Source organism: Chiloscyllium plagiosum, unplaced genomic scaffold (assembly GCF_037043375.1).
Source record: "Chiloscyllium plagiosum isolate Xiang-an unplaced genomic scaffold, Cpla_swu_hap1 HiC_scaffold_19, whole genome shotgun sequence".
Lineage (NCBI taxonomy): Eukaryota > Metazoa > Chordata > Chondrichthyes > Orectolobiformes > Hemiscylliidae > Chiloscyllium > Chiloscyllium plagiosum.
The window spans coordinates 63,085,581-63,100,836 of NW_028270157.1; the positions used below are offsets into that span (position 1 = coordinate 63,085,581).

Sequence of the window (15,256 nt, forward strand, 5' to 3'; positions counted from 1 at the left end):
GCCATCCCAAGAGTCAATCTGGTAAATCCTCACTGCACTCTCTCAATAATCAGAATATCCTTCCTCAGATAAGGAGACCAGTCAGATAAAGACTGCAGGTAATATTCCAGCATTGGTCTCACCAAGTGCCTGCACAATTGCAGCAAGACATCTCTGCTCCTGCACATGAATACTTTTGCTCTGAAGGTCAACGTGCCAGTTGCCTTCTTCACAATGTGTTGACTTTCAATGACTGTGTAATAGGACACCGAGATCTTGTTGCATCTCCCCCCTTCCCAAGCTATCATCATTCAGATAATAACCTGCCTTCCTGCTTTTGCAAGCAAAGTGGATAACCTCACATTTATCCACAATGTACTGCACTGGCCATGCATTTGCATACACACTCAACTTACCCAAATCTCACTGAAGCATCTCTGCACCCTACTCACATCTCCCCATCCCATCCAACTCTCTGTCATCTGAAAACTTGGAGGTATTATATTTAGCTTGCTCACCTAAAAATACTGTGAAAAGAGCTGGGGTCCATGGACTGATCCTCGTGGTATACCGCTGATCACTGCATGTCACTTGGAAAAAGACCCTTTTATTTCTAGTCTTCATTTCCTGTCTGACAACCAATTTTATATCCATGTCCGTACTACTCCAAACCCCACGTGCTTTAGTTTTATGTCAACCTCTTACGTGGGATCTTATCAAAAGCCTTTTGAAAGTCCAAGTGAACTACATCCACTGGCTCCTCCTTATCAATCTTCAAAGAATTCCAGTATATTTGTCAAGTCGGATTTCCCCTTTGTAAATCCATACTGATCCAGTCCTTGCACTGTTTTCCATATGCTCTGCTATTAAAACTTTTATAATGGAGTTTAGTGATTTCTCCATGACAAATTACAGGCTAACTGGATTATAATTTCCATTTTTCACTTTATTTCCTTTGTTAAATTGTGGGGTTACATCAGTTACCCTCCAATCCAAAGATTGTTCTGAGAACCCCCCATTCTGCTAAACTCCAGTGAATATTGTCCTAAACATTCCAATCCATGTCCTAGAGTACATAGAATCTTTGAAGGTGACCACCAATTAATCCACTATTTCTAGGCCCACTTAAGTACTCTGGGATGTAGACCACTGAGGTTTGGAGATTTATGGGCCTTTAATTCCATTAACTTCCTACCATCATTTTCCTCCCATTATTGATTTCGTTCTGTTTCCCTCTTCCCACTAAACCTTATATTCATCAACATTTTTGAGACATTACTTATGTCCTCCTTTTGAAGACAGAATCAAGGTATGTATTCAAGTGATCTGCCATCTCTCTGTCCTCAATTAAAACCTCCTCCGTTTCTGACTGTAAGGGACTGTATTTGCCTTCATGGGCAGTTTTTCCTGTTCAAGGACCTCGAGAAGTTTTTCCAGTCAGTTTGTACATTACCCTCAAACTTACTCTCACACTCTATCTCCTTCTCTCAATAAATCTCACTTTTCTCCTTCTCTGAAATCTAAACTGCTCCCAATCCTCATGCCTTGTGCTTTTCTGGCCAATTTGTATGTCACTTTTTTGGATGTAATATTATCCTGCATTTCCATGGTTAGTCGTGGTCAGGCCACCATTCCCAGTTAATCTTTTGTGTCAGACTGGAGTGAAAAACTTTGGCAGTTCCCCCACCTGCTCTTTAAAGGCTTGCTATTGCCTACCTACTTAGCTCAATTGGCTGGATGGCTGGTTTGCAACACAGAGTGATCCCAACAGCATGGGTTCAATTCCCACATCAGCTGAAATTACCATAAAGGGTTCTCCATCTCAACTTCGCATCTTGCATGGTGACCCTCAGGCTAAACTCTCTCTCTCTACAGTCTGATAAAACGATGGTACTGCCCTATTTTCCATCAACCCTATGATAAATTGTTCCCCAATTTATCATAGCCAGCTCACGGCTATTACTATCGCAGCTTCCTTTATTTACATTCAAAATCTTAATCTGAGAACAACTATCTCACTCTCTATCCTAATGAAGAATTCTATCATATTAAGGTCACCCTTCCCATGGGGCCTCACACAGCCAGATTACCATCTAGATCCACCTGATATTCTTCTCCCTTGTAGTGAGGGAGTATTCCTTTTCATCAATTTTCTGTTTGGGTACTTTTGGGGTTTCTAAGCGTACCACTCCATTTATGCTATCCCTTCAAAACCATGTCCAAACTCTCACAGGAGAATCAGTGGAAGTGTAAAAGCAACAGAATTGACCATTCAGTCACCCCGGCCTGTTAAATTAAATCATAGTTGATCCACACCTTGCCCTCATTTTCACGCTCTTGATATCCTTGCCTAATAATAATGAAAATTTCAAATGACTGAGCAGGCACAGCAATTCCAGGAAGGGATTTCCACTGTTTTTTGTGCAAGGACATATTTTCTGATTTGACTTTTGAAAAGCCAATCCCTCATTTTGAAACTGTTTCCTTTTGCTTTCCAGACCCAACTGAGAGCTAAAACACAGGGCATGTTGGGGTTTACACTAACTGTCATGGTGTGTAAGATTTGTAATGGAATTAATCAAATGAAACAGAATTGAATCCTGTTTCTCTTCATGTTGATGATTTGTGATTAGTCAGTTTGCTCTCCCTCTCTCTCTCACACACACACACACGTAAACATGTAAACACACGAGCAATGAGTTAGATAATATCGCACCTACTAGACAGTGAATCACCAACAAATGAAAGAATGAAATGGGACGACACACAAAACAAAAACAAGATAATGAAGTGGTTCTGGTTCCAGACCAGCAACGTGAAGGTTGCATGATCAAATCTTACAGTGGCTGGTTGAGAAACTGAATCAAATATATCAGGAATGGGAAATAAAAGCCCATTGCTTTTTCTGAATCGCCATGTCATGAAGAGACTCCATTACACAATATCAACCAGGGATGCATGACATCATTTAGAGAAGCAACCTTTACAATGGGTAATAAATGAGGCTTTGCCACTCTTAAACTGACAAGGGTTTCTCTAGATTTGTTGGGAGAGCTATATTACACTGTTTTAATGCTTCAGCATTCAGGTTAAAGTGAGACTATTTCAAAGTGAGCTCCTTTGCCTCTGAATCTTGCCCCAAGTTTCAAGCAAAGGCAGTTCATCTGCTCCAGCTGGCCGTGGTCTTTCATGCCGCCCCATATGCTGGGAGTGACTTGCTGTGGCTTAACCAGTCTACACGTTCATGTCTTGTAGCAATCACACCGTGCCAGATGTCTGTATGTTCTCTTTTGCCCTTCACTCAGTGTGTGCCGACCATGTTGAAAGCTGTAGTTAAAGCAACAGTAAAAGCATGCGAACATTTCCCACGAGCTCCGCGCAAGTGCAGCTCCAGTACATGCTATTCAAGAGGCTGCTTTGAATGACTGCCATACATCTTGAATGTTGGATGAGTGTGGGTGGCTTGAATTCACTTCCAGTTAACAGTGAGCAATCATTGCTCCACGTGGTGAACATTAGAGTCCTAAGTATTCATTCTATGGCATCATTTTGCTCTCAATAGCCACAGAAAATCTCTGAGGAGATAAATGTATATGGCAACTGCCAGTGTATTCCTTAACACAGGATAAACCAGGCAAGGCAGGAGGTAGCTGATGCAGATTAACTCAGCCCTTCGATTCAGTTCGTTATCATTCCTGCATTAGGCAAATGCAGCCTTGGCAGCTAAGGCACTGCAATTCAAACAGAAGTCCCGCGATCTATGAACTCCTGGTAAAAGAAGAGAAACTCAGACGTTGTTCGAGGTCAGATCTGGACATGACAATAATGCGTTTCTTGCAGCTCATTTGGCATCTGAGACTGTTAACACATATGATGGCCGAAGGCACAATATTGGGAATGGATGCTTATTGAGAAAAGTGGGTGGAGTATTGGGAGCGACCATTGAATGTCCAGCCAGCACAACTGTTTACTGGCTAGTATGAATCTCATATTGAGTCTGGTTTAGAAAAAATTACCTTATAGGGCTATCAAGTCCAGATTTATCATAGTCTGTGGAAATCTTATCAAAATATATTGAGGCTTTAACTTTCTCTGATAGTTTGTCTTAATGCTTCTAGTTTAATAAGTGATTAAGATGGCTGACAAGAAATATAATCAAACACATTGTCCAATGCATGAACAGGGAGGTAAATCCCTTAATGAAAACCGAAAGAACTGTGGATGCTGGAAATCAGAAACAAAAACAGAGAATTGTTGGAAAAGCTCAGCAAGTCTGGCAGCATCCATGGATAGAGAGGTGTAAAACCTGCACCCACACTCCACCCCCGCCCCCCTCACCCCAATTGAAAGCCTTCCACATCCAGCAGAGAGTTACCTGCACATCCAAACACCTCATCTACCACGTCTCTTGCTCTCGATGTGGTCTCCTCTATATCGGGGAGACAGGATGCCAACTCGCGGAATGTTTCAGGGAACATCTCTGGGACAGACACGCACACCAAACAACCTCACCGCCCTGTGGCCAACTCCCCCTCCCATTCCGCCAAGGACATGCAAGTCGTGGGCCTCCTCCCCCACCAAATCCAAGCCACCCAACACGTGGAGGAAGAACGCCTCATCTTCCACCTTGGGACCCTCCAACAGCACGCCATTTCTCCAGTTTCCTCATCTCCCCTCACCTTACCCCAGATCCAACCCTCCAACTTGGCATTGCCCTCTTCAACTGTCCTACCTGTCCATCTTCCTTCCTTCCCACCTAAACGCTCAACCCTCTGCTCCGACCTATTACAGTCACCCCCCCGCCACCTGCATCCACCTATCGCATTCCCAGCTACCTTGCCCCCTGCACTACCCCTCCCCTATTTATCTCTCAGCTCCACACCTGCTCCCCCCACCCGCCCCCACCCCACATTCCTGATGAAGGGCTTATGCCCGAAACGTCGACTCTCCTGCTCCTCGAATGCTGCCTGTCCAGCCGTGCTTTTCCTGCACCACACTTTTTGACTCCGTGGAGAGAAAGAGGAGTTAACATTTCAAATCGTCAGAGTTCTGAGGAGGGGTCACTGGACCCGAAACGTTAATTCTGATTTCTCTCCACAGATGCTGCCAGACTTGCTGAGGTAAATCCCTTATTTGTCAGGATTATTTCAATTCCCATCATGCTCCCCTTCCCTCTGCCACATCCTGAAAGAAGTTACAGTACTTCTTTCACCAATGGGTTTTCAACACCTGAGCACATAAAGCATGATTAACACAATTGTACACTTGCTGGATTTTGAATTATAAAATAGAACCAGAACTTATTGCAACATTCCAGGCTGTGTTTTTCTCATTCAATTCAAGACTCTTGTATAAAGTGGCAGGGACTGACCTGTTTTGGCATCTTTCCATTCATCAGAATCGAAAAATTTCTGCCGGATGGTGTACTTGGAGATAGGGCTGTGGTTGTCAGTCCCTCGACTCCAGGTCAAGGTCACAAAGGTGTCTCCAATATTCTCAACTCGCACCCCTCCAGGGGGTCCCGGGGGACCTGAAAGAAAAGATTCACAAAGGGACAAATGATGTTCCAGTTACACAGAGCCCAGTAAGCATTCAGTGCAGGAAATAATATCAATAAATGCTCTTCTCACCCCTTACTGAAGGTCATCAGAGGCTCATAATAAGGATCATTGCAAACAGCATGAAAAACACCACATTTTTAAAAAAGATGGAATCTTTTCTGACTGATCCTGCATGTTGCAAAGCACTTTTAAGAAGCACCGATTGATGCATTCAGTGGACAGTAAGCTGCTAACAAGCAAGAGCTAAGAATTGCACTTGTTAAATTAAAAATATAATATTGTGCCTTTTTTTCCCATAATGACAGACCACAAGGCATTGCACAGGGAAAACTGGACAACAAACAGGGAAGTGGAAAGGAAAGGAAAGTCAGTGGGTGGCCAAAGTGGGAGTGTCATGGAGAAAAAGATCAGCAGGGTAAAGAGGGTTCAGGGGAGCACTCTGAGTGCAGAGGTCGAATGCTGAACCCCTAAAGGAGATGAGCAAATGAAATGTATCTGCTGGAAATGGGGATGGAGACGGTTTCATCAAAATCACAGAGGGACTTTAACTCTGTCCGGTCACCCTGCTGGACAAAGGCTGATAAATAAGCATTCATCTAAGCTAAGCACTGTCCTGTCCTGCAGGTAGCTGTGAGGAGCTGCATGAAACAATAACCTGTGAACATGCGTGTTAAGGTAGCAGGAAACACGTTCTCTGCCCATAACAACTCTGTCTCAAAAACAACTGCTTTATCAATTTTTTTTGTTTGTAAGAAGTATAAAACAGACACACAATGGGTCAAACAACTTCCTTCTGTATTATATATTTCAATGAAAGAAAAACAGGCCTGTAATAAATATTTATTTCAGTACAGCCTCTAGAGTCTCAAAGTGTAATGGTACGTGTGTGGAACTGTTGCAAAACTGCATTGTGAGAGTTTGACTCTCTTTTTGGGATTGCAATTCAGTGAACTGGTGAGGTCATACTCTTATCAATCTGGTCCCACAGAATAGTGAAAAACAATCAGCTTTTAGTTTTCCACACTGTCTCTTAAATGCTTACGCATCTGAAAGGCGCACTGAGAGTTGTATAATATTTTACAGACCTAAGATTTACAGCACAGAGACAGACTATATGGCTCAACTAGTCGACACTAATGTTTATCTATATATATATATATATATATATATACACACACATATATCCTCCCATTTCATCCACCAGTTTTCAACATTGTGCTATTACCTTCCCTTTACGTACAGACCTAGTTTTCTTTGAACACATTTACAATTACAGCATTTTTCTCCACTAAATCCTGAGATAGTGGGCTTCACACTCTAACAGCTTGCTGAGCAAAGAAAATTCTCTTATTTCCTGATTGAGTTTATTAGAAACTATCTGGGACTTATGGCTGCCATTTTTGTTTTCTGTCACAAGTGGAACTTGTCATCCATATCTTTCCTGCCTGATGTTTTTATAACTTATCAGATTGCTGCTCAGACTTTTCTGCTCTAAACAAAAAATATTGCCGTAATCTCTCAGCTCTGGATCCATTCTTTGAATGCTTCCCCTCAAATATTTAACTCGATTGAGCAAACAATTGGCTAATGAAGTTCAATCGGCAAGAAGACACCTCCAACAGTACAGCACTCCCTCAGCATTTCATCAGCAACAGAAATTTTGTTTCTGTACAATCTTCTGCATCAAAGGCTAGAAGTGTGACCAACTGAGTCTCAGTTGACATTAAAGATGTCCAGAAATCGAGATATTGGTGAAAAGGTGGACTGGAGGACGTGATCTTTGAACAAAGGGGCCACCTTTCAGGCCACAGAATTATTTCCCAATCAAGTGAAAATGAATGGAATTGGAAAAAAGGTTATGTTTAAATGAGGACATTAAATGAGTCAACAGGCTTAAATGGACCACTGTGACTGTGACTACTCAAGAGTAAAGACTATTCAAGAGTAACGAGGATATGAATGATGTGACCAAGTAAGACTGATTTGGCCTGAATGCTATGTTTTAAATCATTCCCCAAGCCCACTCTCCACAACAAGGGTGGTTCACAACCATACTCAAGTCTAACAGTTTCTAATTGATGCATAAACTTTTCATCTTTTCATCCTTCATCTCAGCAGAAAGGTCTCAACTCAGGCATGCCAGTCAAGACTGGTAAGGAGCCACAGATGGCTACTCGAACATTCTGAGGACTATCCTATGCCAGTTTCCGCAGTAGCCATTGGGTGGACTAAACGGGCAGTGTGTTTGCCATGTGGGCAGCAGGGGTGAGACTGATGATTTGATGTGGTCTTACAGCAAGATAACCCCCACTGTATCGCCACCAAGCATGACACACTGCTTCTCTGTGTGTCTGTGCTGAAGAGTGTGTCAATGTGGCAGTCTGAACTGCTGAGTCTCTATTAGGCATAGCAATGGCAATGCAAGGCAAACATGCAATGGGTAGTTAGTGAGCAAGTGGTACGACACCAATAAGTAGCCTTGAAATGTAGCCTCACCCAATTGTTGAGTTGGGTGTCTGTCCATTCGTGTACAGTATTCCTGCTGTAGTCATTCAATGCTTGCTGCTGGTGTGTCTTGCAATGCAGGTCTACGCTTATGCGTGGCACTGCCATGTATCAGACAGGGTCAGGAGAGGTTGGTAAATCCCAGTATCTATGGATGACTGGTGCATGCACTGGACTCCATGGTTTGTGCTGTGAGATGCACTGGTTTGGTTGCACCAGCTGTATATTCTGGTTTCCAGGTCGGATATTTCTTAACATCTGGTGTGTCTGACACATTTGCTAAGATAGAAAGCTGAATAGAGTTGTGCAGTTAACAAGGAATTTAACAAACAATAACTCCCTTGAATTGACAATTCAGCACTGCCAAGTGAGAAACTTGCCTCCCTGCTTGTTGAATGCTTAAAATATGGAGCGAGCAGATCCCAACATTGAGACTGGACTTCTCATCAGATTCAGCTGCAAATCTTGCCGTAGCTTACATTACTCAGACCTCTATAAGATTTCACACCAAAGATCAGTTTATCCCAGCCTTAAATGAACGCATTCATTGTACGCTACAATCATCTGGTGCAGAGAAGTCCAAAGAATGACAACCCTTTGAGGGAAAATATTTCTCATCTCATTTCCACATGCCCATTCCATATTCAGACGCTGTGCCCCTCATGACTTAGATGCCCTGGCCAATGGAAACAATTTCTCAGCATCCCTTCAGAATAAACAAAAGTGAACTTAGGCTCACTTTGCTGAGCCTCTCTTCACAGGGTCATCGCCTCATCCCAAGGTGATCTTTTGCAAGGAGAAATTGAGGACTGCAGATGCTGGAGATCAGAGTCGAGAGTGTGGTGCAGGAAAAACACAGCAGGTCAGGCAGCATCAGAGGAGCAGGAGAATCGACGTTTCGGCCAAGAGCCCTTCATCAGGAATGTAATCTTTTGCTATACTGTGCACAGTACTCCAGATACTGTCTCACCCAAATCTTGTGCATTTGTGAAAAAACTAACTTTTATCCTGCATCGTCAATACACTTGCAAAAAAGGCCAAAATGCCATTTCCCTGCCTAAATGTCTGGTCTATCTACATGCTACCTTCCTACATGCTTGCTCTATCTACATGCATATCTTGCGTCCAAATACTTTGGACATCAGGTTTCATGCTCCATCTGCCATTTTGTTGCCCATTCACTTAACCTGCCAATATCTCTTTGTAGGGTGTCTTTGTCGTCCCCACAGCTTAACTTCCCACCTAGACTTGTATCATTAGCAAAAACAGATACATTACTCTCTGAATCTTCAGCTAACTCATTAATGTTGATTGGAAATAGCTGACAGCCCAGTACCAACACTTATGACAATCCAATATTCACCATGTGCCAACCTGAAAATGCCCTGGTTTATGCTCATTAAGAAAATAAAGCAGAGTAAATGGTCCATCTTGCAATGTCATGTTTTATCTTCAACCCCATTCTTCACTGAATGACAGCCCAAATATTCTACCCCTGCTTCAGTCAATATTGTGCCACAGTCCTGGCTTAGTGAGAGTTCCAAAAAGATCAGACTGGAACAAAACAGCTCTAGCAATCAATGAAATTACTGGAAGGGTTCAACTAAAGGTTCACTGTGGCTCAGCTGATGGCACATTTGCCTCTGAATTATTGATAGTCAGGGTTTCCTGGAGCAGGACTTGAGTGCTACACACAAGGCTAACACTTCAAGGTGGTTTGTGAACACTGCACTATTCAACGGGCTGCCTTTCAACTGAGGTGTTAAAGCAGGGCTCTGTCTGCTCAGGTGAAAGTAAAAGTTCCAAAGGCAGTATTCTGACGAGGAGCATGGGAGTTATCCCCAGAGTGCTGCCAATCCTGATCGTTCAATTAGCAACATAGAACAAGTTCTCTTGTCATTATCACGTTGCTTTTCATGGGAGTTTCCTGCATAAATACAGGTAGTTCTTCTATAAGCCAATGTTTATGCTCTTGTGTAACCCCGCAGTACAGAAGAATTGTGCTTTAGAAACAGCAATTAAACTGTTGGCGATGTATTTGCATCACAGCCAACACCTGTATTAAAGGTTCATGCTTTAGAAACTGTGTCCTCAATTTGTCATTGCATTACAGTGAATGTAAGATACGTTATAGCAAAATGACCTGTATAGCTGACCATGTTTCCTATATTATAACAGTAACTACACTTTAAAAAGTACTTCACTGGGTAGAAACGTGATTTGGAATGCCTGGTAGCAATGAGAGGAGTTATAGACGTTAAAGCAACTTTCAAAACCTGTGTCATAGGTTCACTCCCAGTATATTGGATCCTGAATACCAAAATTCATACACTGCCATTCGGATTGAAATGTTCTTCAACCATGACTTAAAGCTTTGAAGATAAATGAAATCTTGAGTTTTTAAATTTACCACTGCTATATGCAAAGGAACAATGCACCGGCCAGAGGGGCGAGAACATTCAGAGAGTTAGAGGAAGGATATTATTACGCTGAAGAGATTTTAGAAGAGAGTTACCAGGATGTTGCCGGGAGTGAAAGGTTTGAGTTATAAAGAAAGGCTGGATAGGCTGGGACATTTTTTTCACTGCAGTGTTGGAGGTTGGGGGGTGACCTTATAGAAGTTTATAAAATAATGAGAGATATAGGTAGGGGTTAATGGTAGGGGTCTTTCCCCTAGGATGGGGGATTTCAAGACTAGGGGATACATTTTTAAGGAGAGAGGAGTTAGATATAATAAAGGCATGAGGTGTAAATTTTTTTTACAGAGAGAATGGTTCGCATGTGGAATGAATTTCCTCAGGAAGTGGTGTATATTGGTACAATTACAACATTTAAAGGACATTTGATTGAGTACGTGAATAGGAAAAGTTTGGGATATGGGATGGGAGCTGGCAGGTGGGACTAGTTTAGTTTGGGATTATGTTTGGCTTGAATTGTTGGACCGAAGGGTCCGTTTCCATATGTCCATATGGCTCTATGACTTTGAATCTATGAGACATGACGGGCCAAACTGTCACCTTCTATCCTGTAGCAATTCTATGATCATTCACAGACTATTTCATTTACTATCCCAGTGGACACTATAGGTTTTTGACTTTGGTCTAACAATGTACTTGAAAGTATTTCAACCGAAGACATGTACCATCGGTTTATCCAGTGCTGTGGATTCTTCTGTTGTAATGAGCATATTTAGCATCAAAAGGAAGTCAATTCAATATGGTGGGCGGCACGGTGGCACAGTGGTTAGCACTGCTGCCTCACAGCGCCAGAGACCCGGGTTCAATTCCCGCCTCAGGCGACTGACTGTGTGGAGTTTGCACGTTCTCCCAGTGTCTGCGTGGGTTTCCTCCGGGTGCTCCGGTTTCCTCCCACCATCCAAAAAGATGTGCAGGGTCAGGTGAATTGGCCATACTAAATTGCCTGTAGTGTTAGGTAAGGGGTAAATGTAGGGGTATGGATGGGTTTCGCTTCGGCGGGTCGGTGTGGACTTGTTGGGCCGAAGGGCCTGTTTCCACACTGTAATCTAATCTAATCTAATCTAATATCAATGTGAAAGCGTTTGGGGTAATTTTCAACTATGTACTCAGGCAGTCTGGATAACGTTAGAAACGTTTTAAGTAACAGCCTAGATGAGGAGCATCTCAATTTCTTTGGTCACAGAAGAGGCACTTCAAAACCAAGATTGAATGGCAAAAACATCAGGCAGAATTTTAAGGGGAATGCAGACTGCTTGTGCATCCACACCATCTGAAAGGAACCTGGATGGTCAGGGTGAAATGGATCAGAGTGGGATTTCCACCCTGCAGTCTCACTCTTTGGAGCTGCTGGCATTTCTGTTGGTCTGGCAGCTGCTGCAGAGCTGGAAGCTCACTAGTGGACACTGCTGGCATGGCAACTAGCCCTGAGTTGGCTCGATGAGTCTGCAGGATGACATAATCCGAGGGTTTTGGACAGGAAGGGATTTGTTCAGCTGAGGGATGGTCATGTCAGGGGTAGAAGGCAGCAATTTTGGTGACCAGGTGCGCAGGAGGGGAGTGGTGCCACCTTGTTAGGTTGACCTTCACATATCAGGGACAACTTCCTTCCCACCCGTTTAAAACCTGTTTTAAAAAAATACGTGGTGCCTTCTCTGGCCCACCAACCAGACAATAGCCTGGGCAGCATGTTATTGGTATAAATTAGCTCTGTTAACAATTCAAATTGCAAAACTCAGTACATCAGAGCAGAATTTCAGGTCATGTGATGTTCTTCCCACAGTCCTGTCACTACGGAAAGCACTGGGAGTCCATTTTAAGTGAGTCTCTTTATATTCCAGTGCTTTCAAGTGGTGAAGGCACTAAATTTGGAAAACAGATGTTCCTTGACTCAGAACATATGCGCCATCTCCTTGCAACCTGTCATTAGCCATGTGCCATTTTGTACATAAATGGTGACTGCAGCAGTAGTTTTCCAATTACCCAGTAGGTGCAGGGACGGGAATTCTGAATGACCACACAACATAAAATGGAAAATTCCACTTGCTGCCAGTGCGTTACTGGCAAGATGTAACACAAATTGATGCACCAGTGTGCATTTTCACAACTGTAACAACCCTGAAATGAGACACATGACGTTCATGCCAAAAATACATTTTGTTCCACTTCACCATTTGTTTCCTCTCATTACATCTCAAACTTCACATTTGGTGAGTGAGTTCCCAAGGGGATCCAGTTAAATGACAGGTAACTGCCTCATTATCTTCCAGAACTGCAGGGTTAACACATTTGAAATAAGGACAGCATTTCGGTTTGTAAGCTGCATGCATGACTTTACCCGTTTTTCCAGGTTCACGTATGGAAAACGGTGAATATCCTGCAATTGGGGAGATCGATCTAACTAAAATGTGGGGGATGGTCAGGAGATATGTCCGAACAGACATTTGATGGAACAAAGATTATTTTACTATTAGGAACTGTTGTGCAGGTCACTGAAGCAGTTTTCCCAGTAAGAACTGCAAAATACTTGAAATGTAGAGGAAGAAATGAGCTACAAGAAGATTGGGTAGAGACATGATGGGTTTAATGGCTCCCCTCTGTGCCGTAAACCTTTGTGGCTTGATGAAAGACAAGGGGCGGAATGGTGGCTCAGTGGTTAGCACTACTGCCTCACAGCGCCGGGAACCCGGGTTCAATTCCAGCCTCGGGCGACTGTCTGTGTGGAGTTTGCACATTCTCCGTGTGTCTGCGTGGGTTTCCTCCGGGTGCTCTGGTTTACTGGCCATGCTAAATTGCCCAGATAGGTGATCTGGCCATGGTAAATTGCCCAGAGTGTTACATGCATTCCGTCAGAGGGAAATGGGGGTGGGTGGGTTACTCTTCAGAGGGTCGGTGTGGACTTATTGGGTTGAATGGCCTATTTCCACACTGTAGGGAATCTAATCTAAAATTCAGCGCAGAGGCAGACTGCTTGCATGGGCATGGATTGAGCCTGCATGGGAACTTTCCAGATGAAGGCCGAGTCCACACCATGTTGTTGATTATAGCATTAAACCAGCGGCTATCTGATGGGCAATGCTTTGATTGTGCTAAATAGTTTCATTAAAATACCAATGTCTTAAAGTATGTATATGATTAACAGCTGTATGTGTCCTACATTTTGAAAATTATGAATGACCATTAGTGGCCAGTTTTGCAGTTATTAGCGATACACTTTGATATCCTTTGGTTTGGTTCACTTTTCAAGTATTTTGAATGGGACTCCTGAGGCTTCTGCCTTTCCACTCAAAGTTCCTGTCACTGAACCATCCAAACAGCTCAGCAATCTCTGAAGGGCATCTGGGACCAGTGAGAGCAGGGCAAGAAACTGCATACCCCTTGAACCAATCAAATTCCACAGTCAAACTGAAGAACTCCTTCCTGGCACTCAAAATCTAAACCAGTAAGTATTAATTGCAAGAATTCATTTCATGCTAAATCTCGTACAGCAAGAAAGTAAGCAAGAAATACAGCAATAATACATCAAGAAATAATGGTTGGATTAACAGAGAGAGTTAAAGATGCAGCAAGGGAAAGTAAATAGCAATCTTTTAATTGCTTCAATACTGTATGCGCAACATAATTAAAAGCTGAAGGTTTGTGGCACACACTTGCACAAGTTGATTTTCAGTGCCAGAGTTGTTACTTAACAGTAATTATGACTAGAAGAAAGCGAGGACTGCAGATGCTGGAGATCAGAGTCAAAGAGTGTGGTGCTGGAAAAGCACAGCAGGTAAGGCAGAATCCGAGGAGCAGGAGAATCGACGTTTCGGGCAATAGCCCTTCATCAGGAATCGAGTGTTATAATGACTAGTTGAAACTTTACTGCTGGAACAGCACAGCAGGTCAGGCAGCATCCAGGGAACAGGAGATTCGACGTTTCGGGCACAGGCCCTTCTTCAGGAATGAAGAAGGGCCTGTGCCCGAAACGTCGAATCTCCTGTTCCCTGGATGCTGCCTGACCTGCTGTGCTGTTCCAGCAATAAAGTTTCAACTTTGATCTCCAGCATCTGCAGACCTCACTTTCTCCTGTTATAATGACTACTACACTAGGCCTAGGATTTACATTGCCTACAGTCCAGGTCTATCCGATAACTGTTCAATGCACTTGAGAGAAAAGAGCTACACTGAGAGATATCATTCGCACATTGCTTTTGGAGGACCAAGGAAACACAGGATTCTGCATTTGACTGTAATCTGCAGATTGATTGCACTTGCTATAAACAATCTACCTAAATAACAGTGACTGCTGTTAGCCCTATTGTCATTTCTGTTGAAAAAAAAACAGTTTAATGAGCTTGAATACAAGGACTTAGAAAAATGGTCAATAGATGTCACTTATCTATGTACACAGTATGTGTAGACATTTAGTCACAAATGTTTTGCACACCCCTTATTATATTGTAACTAAAACATTTATTATTCTTCAGCTTCCTTTCTAAATTAAACACATGTCATAACATTGCCATTTTACAAGCACAGAATACCCCAGTATGTATCATAGGATCTCCTCTCTCACAGGGACAGGATATCCCAGGCTATAAACCATAAGGATCACACAAGAACCAAATCCTTTAATGCAGGCAGTTACCCACATACTATCTTCCCATTACACGCTACCAAGTCTGGCACCTACACTTCCGTGTGGACCATTTCATTAAGTCACTATTATTGTAGCTAAGCTTTTAAAATGCGGGA

The 15,256-nt window shown here is 42.9% G+C and overlaps 1 protein-coding gene across 8 annotated transcripts in view; it reads right to left on the reverse strand.

Annotated features, from left to right (window-relative positions):
* The window catches only part of LOC122559499 (contactin-1), a 771,145-nt gene that overhangs the window by 245,762 nt on the left and 510,127 nt on the right, over window positions 1-15,256 (reverse strand). For all 8 annotated transcript variants that reach the window (XM_087997462.1, XM_087997461.1, XM_043709043.2 and 5 more), the window contains one exon: window positions 5,351-5,509. In XM_087997462.1, coding sequence (XP_087853588.1) covers window positions 5,351-5,509 — 159 coding nt within the window. The remainder of the gene's footprint in view (window positions 1-5,350; window positions 5,510-15,256) is intronic.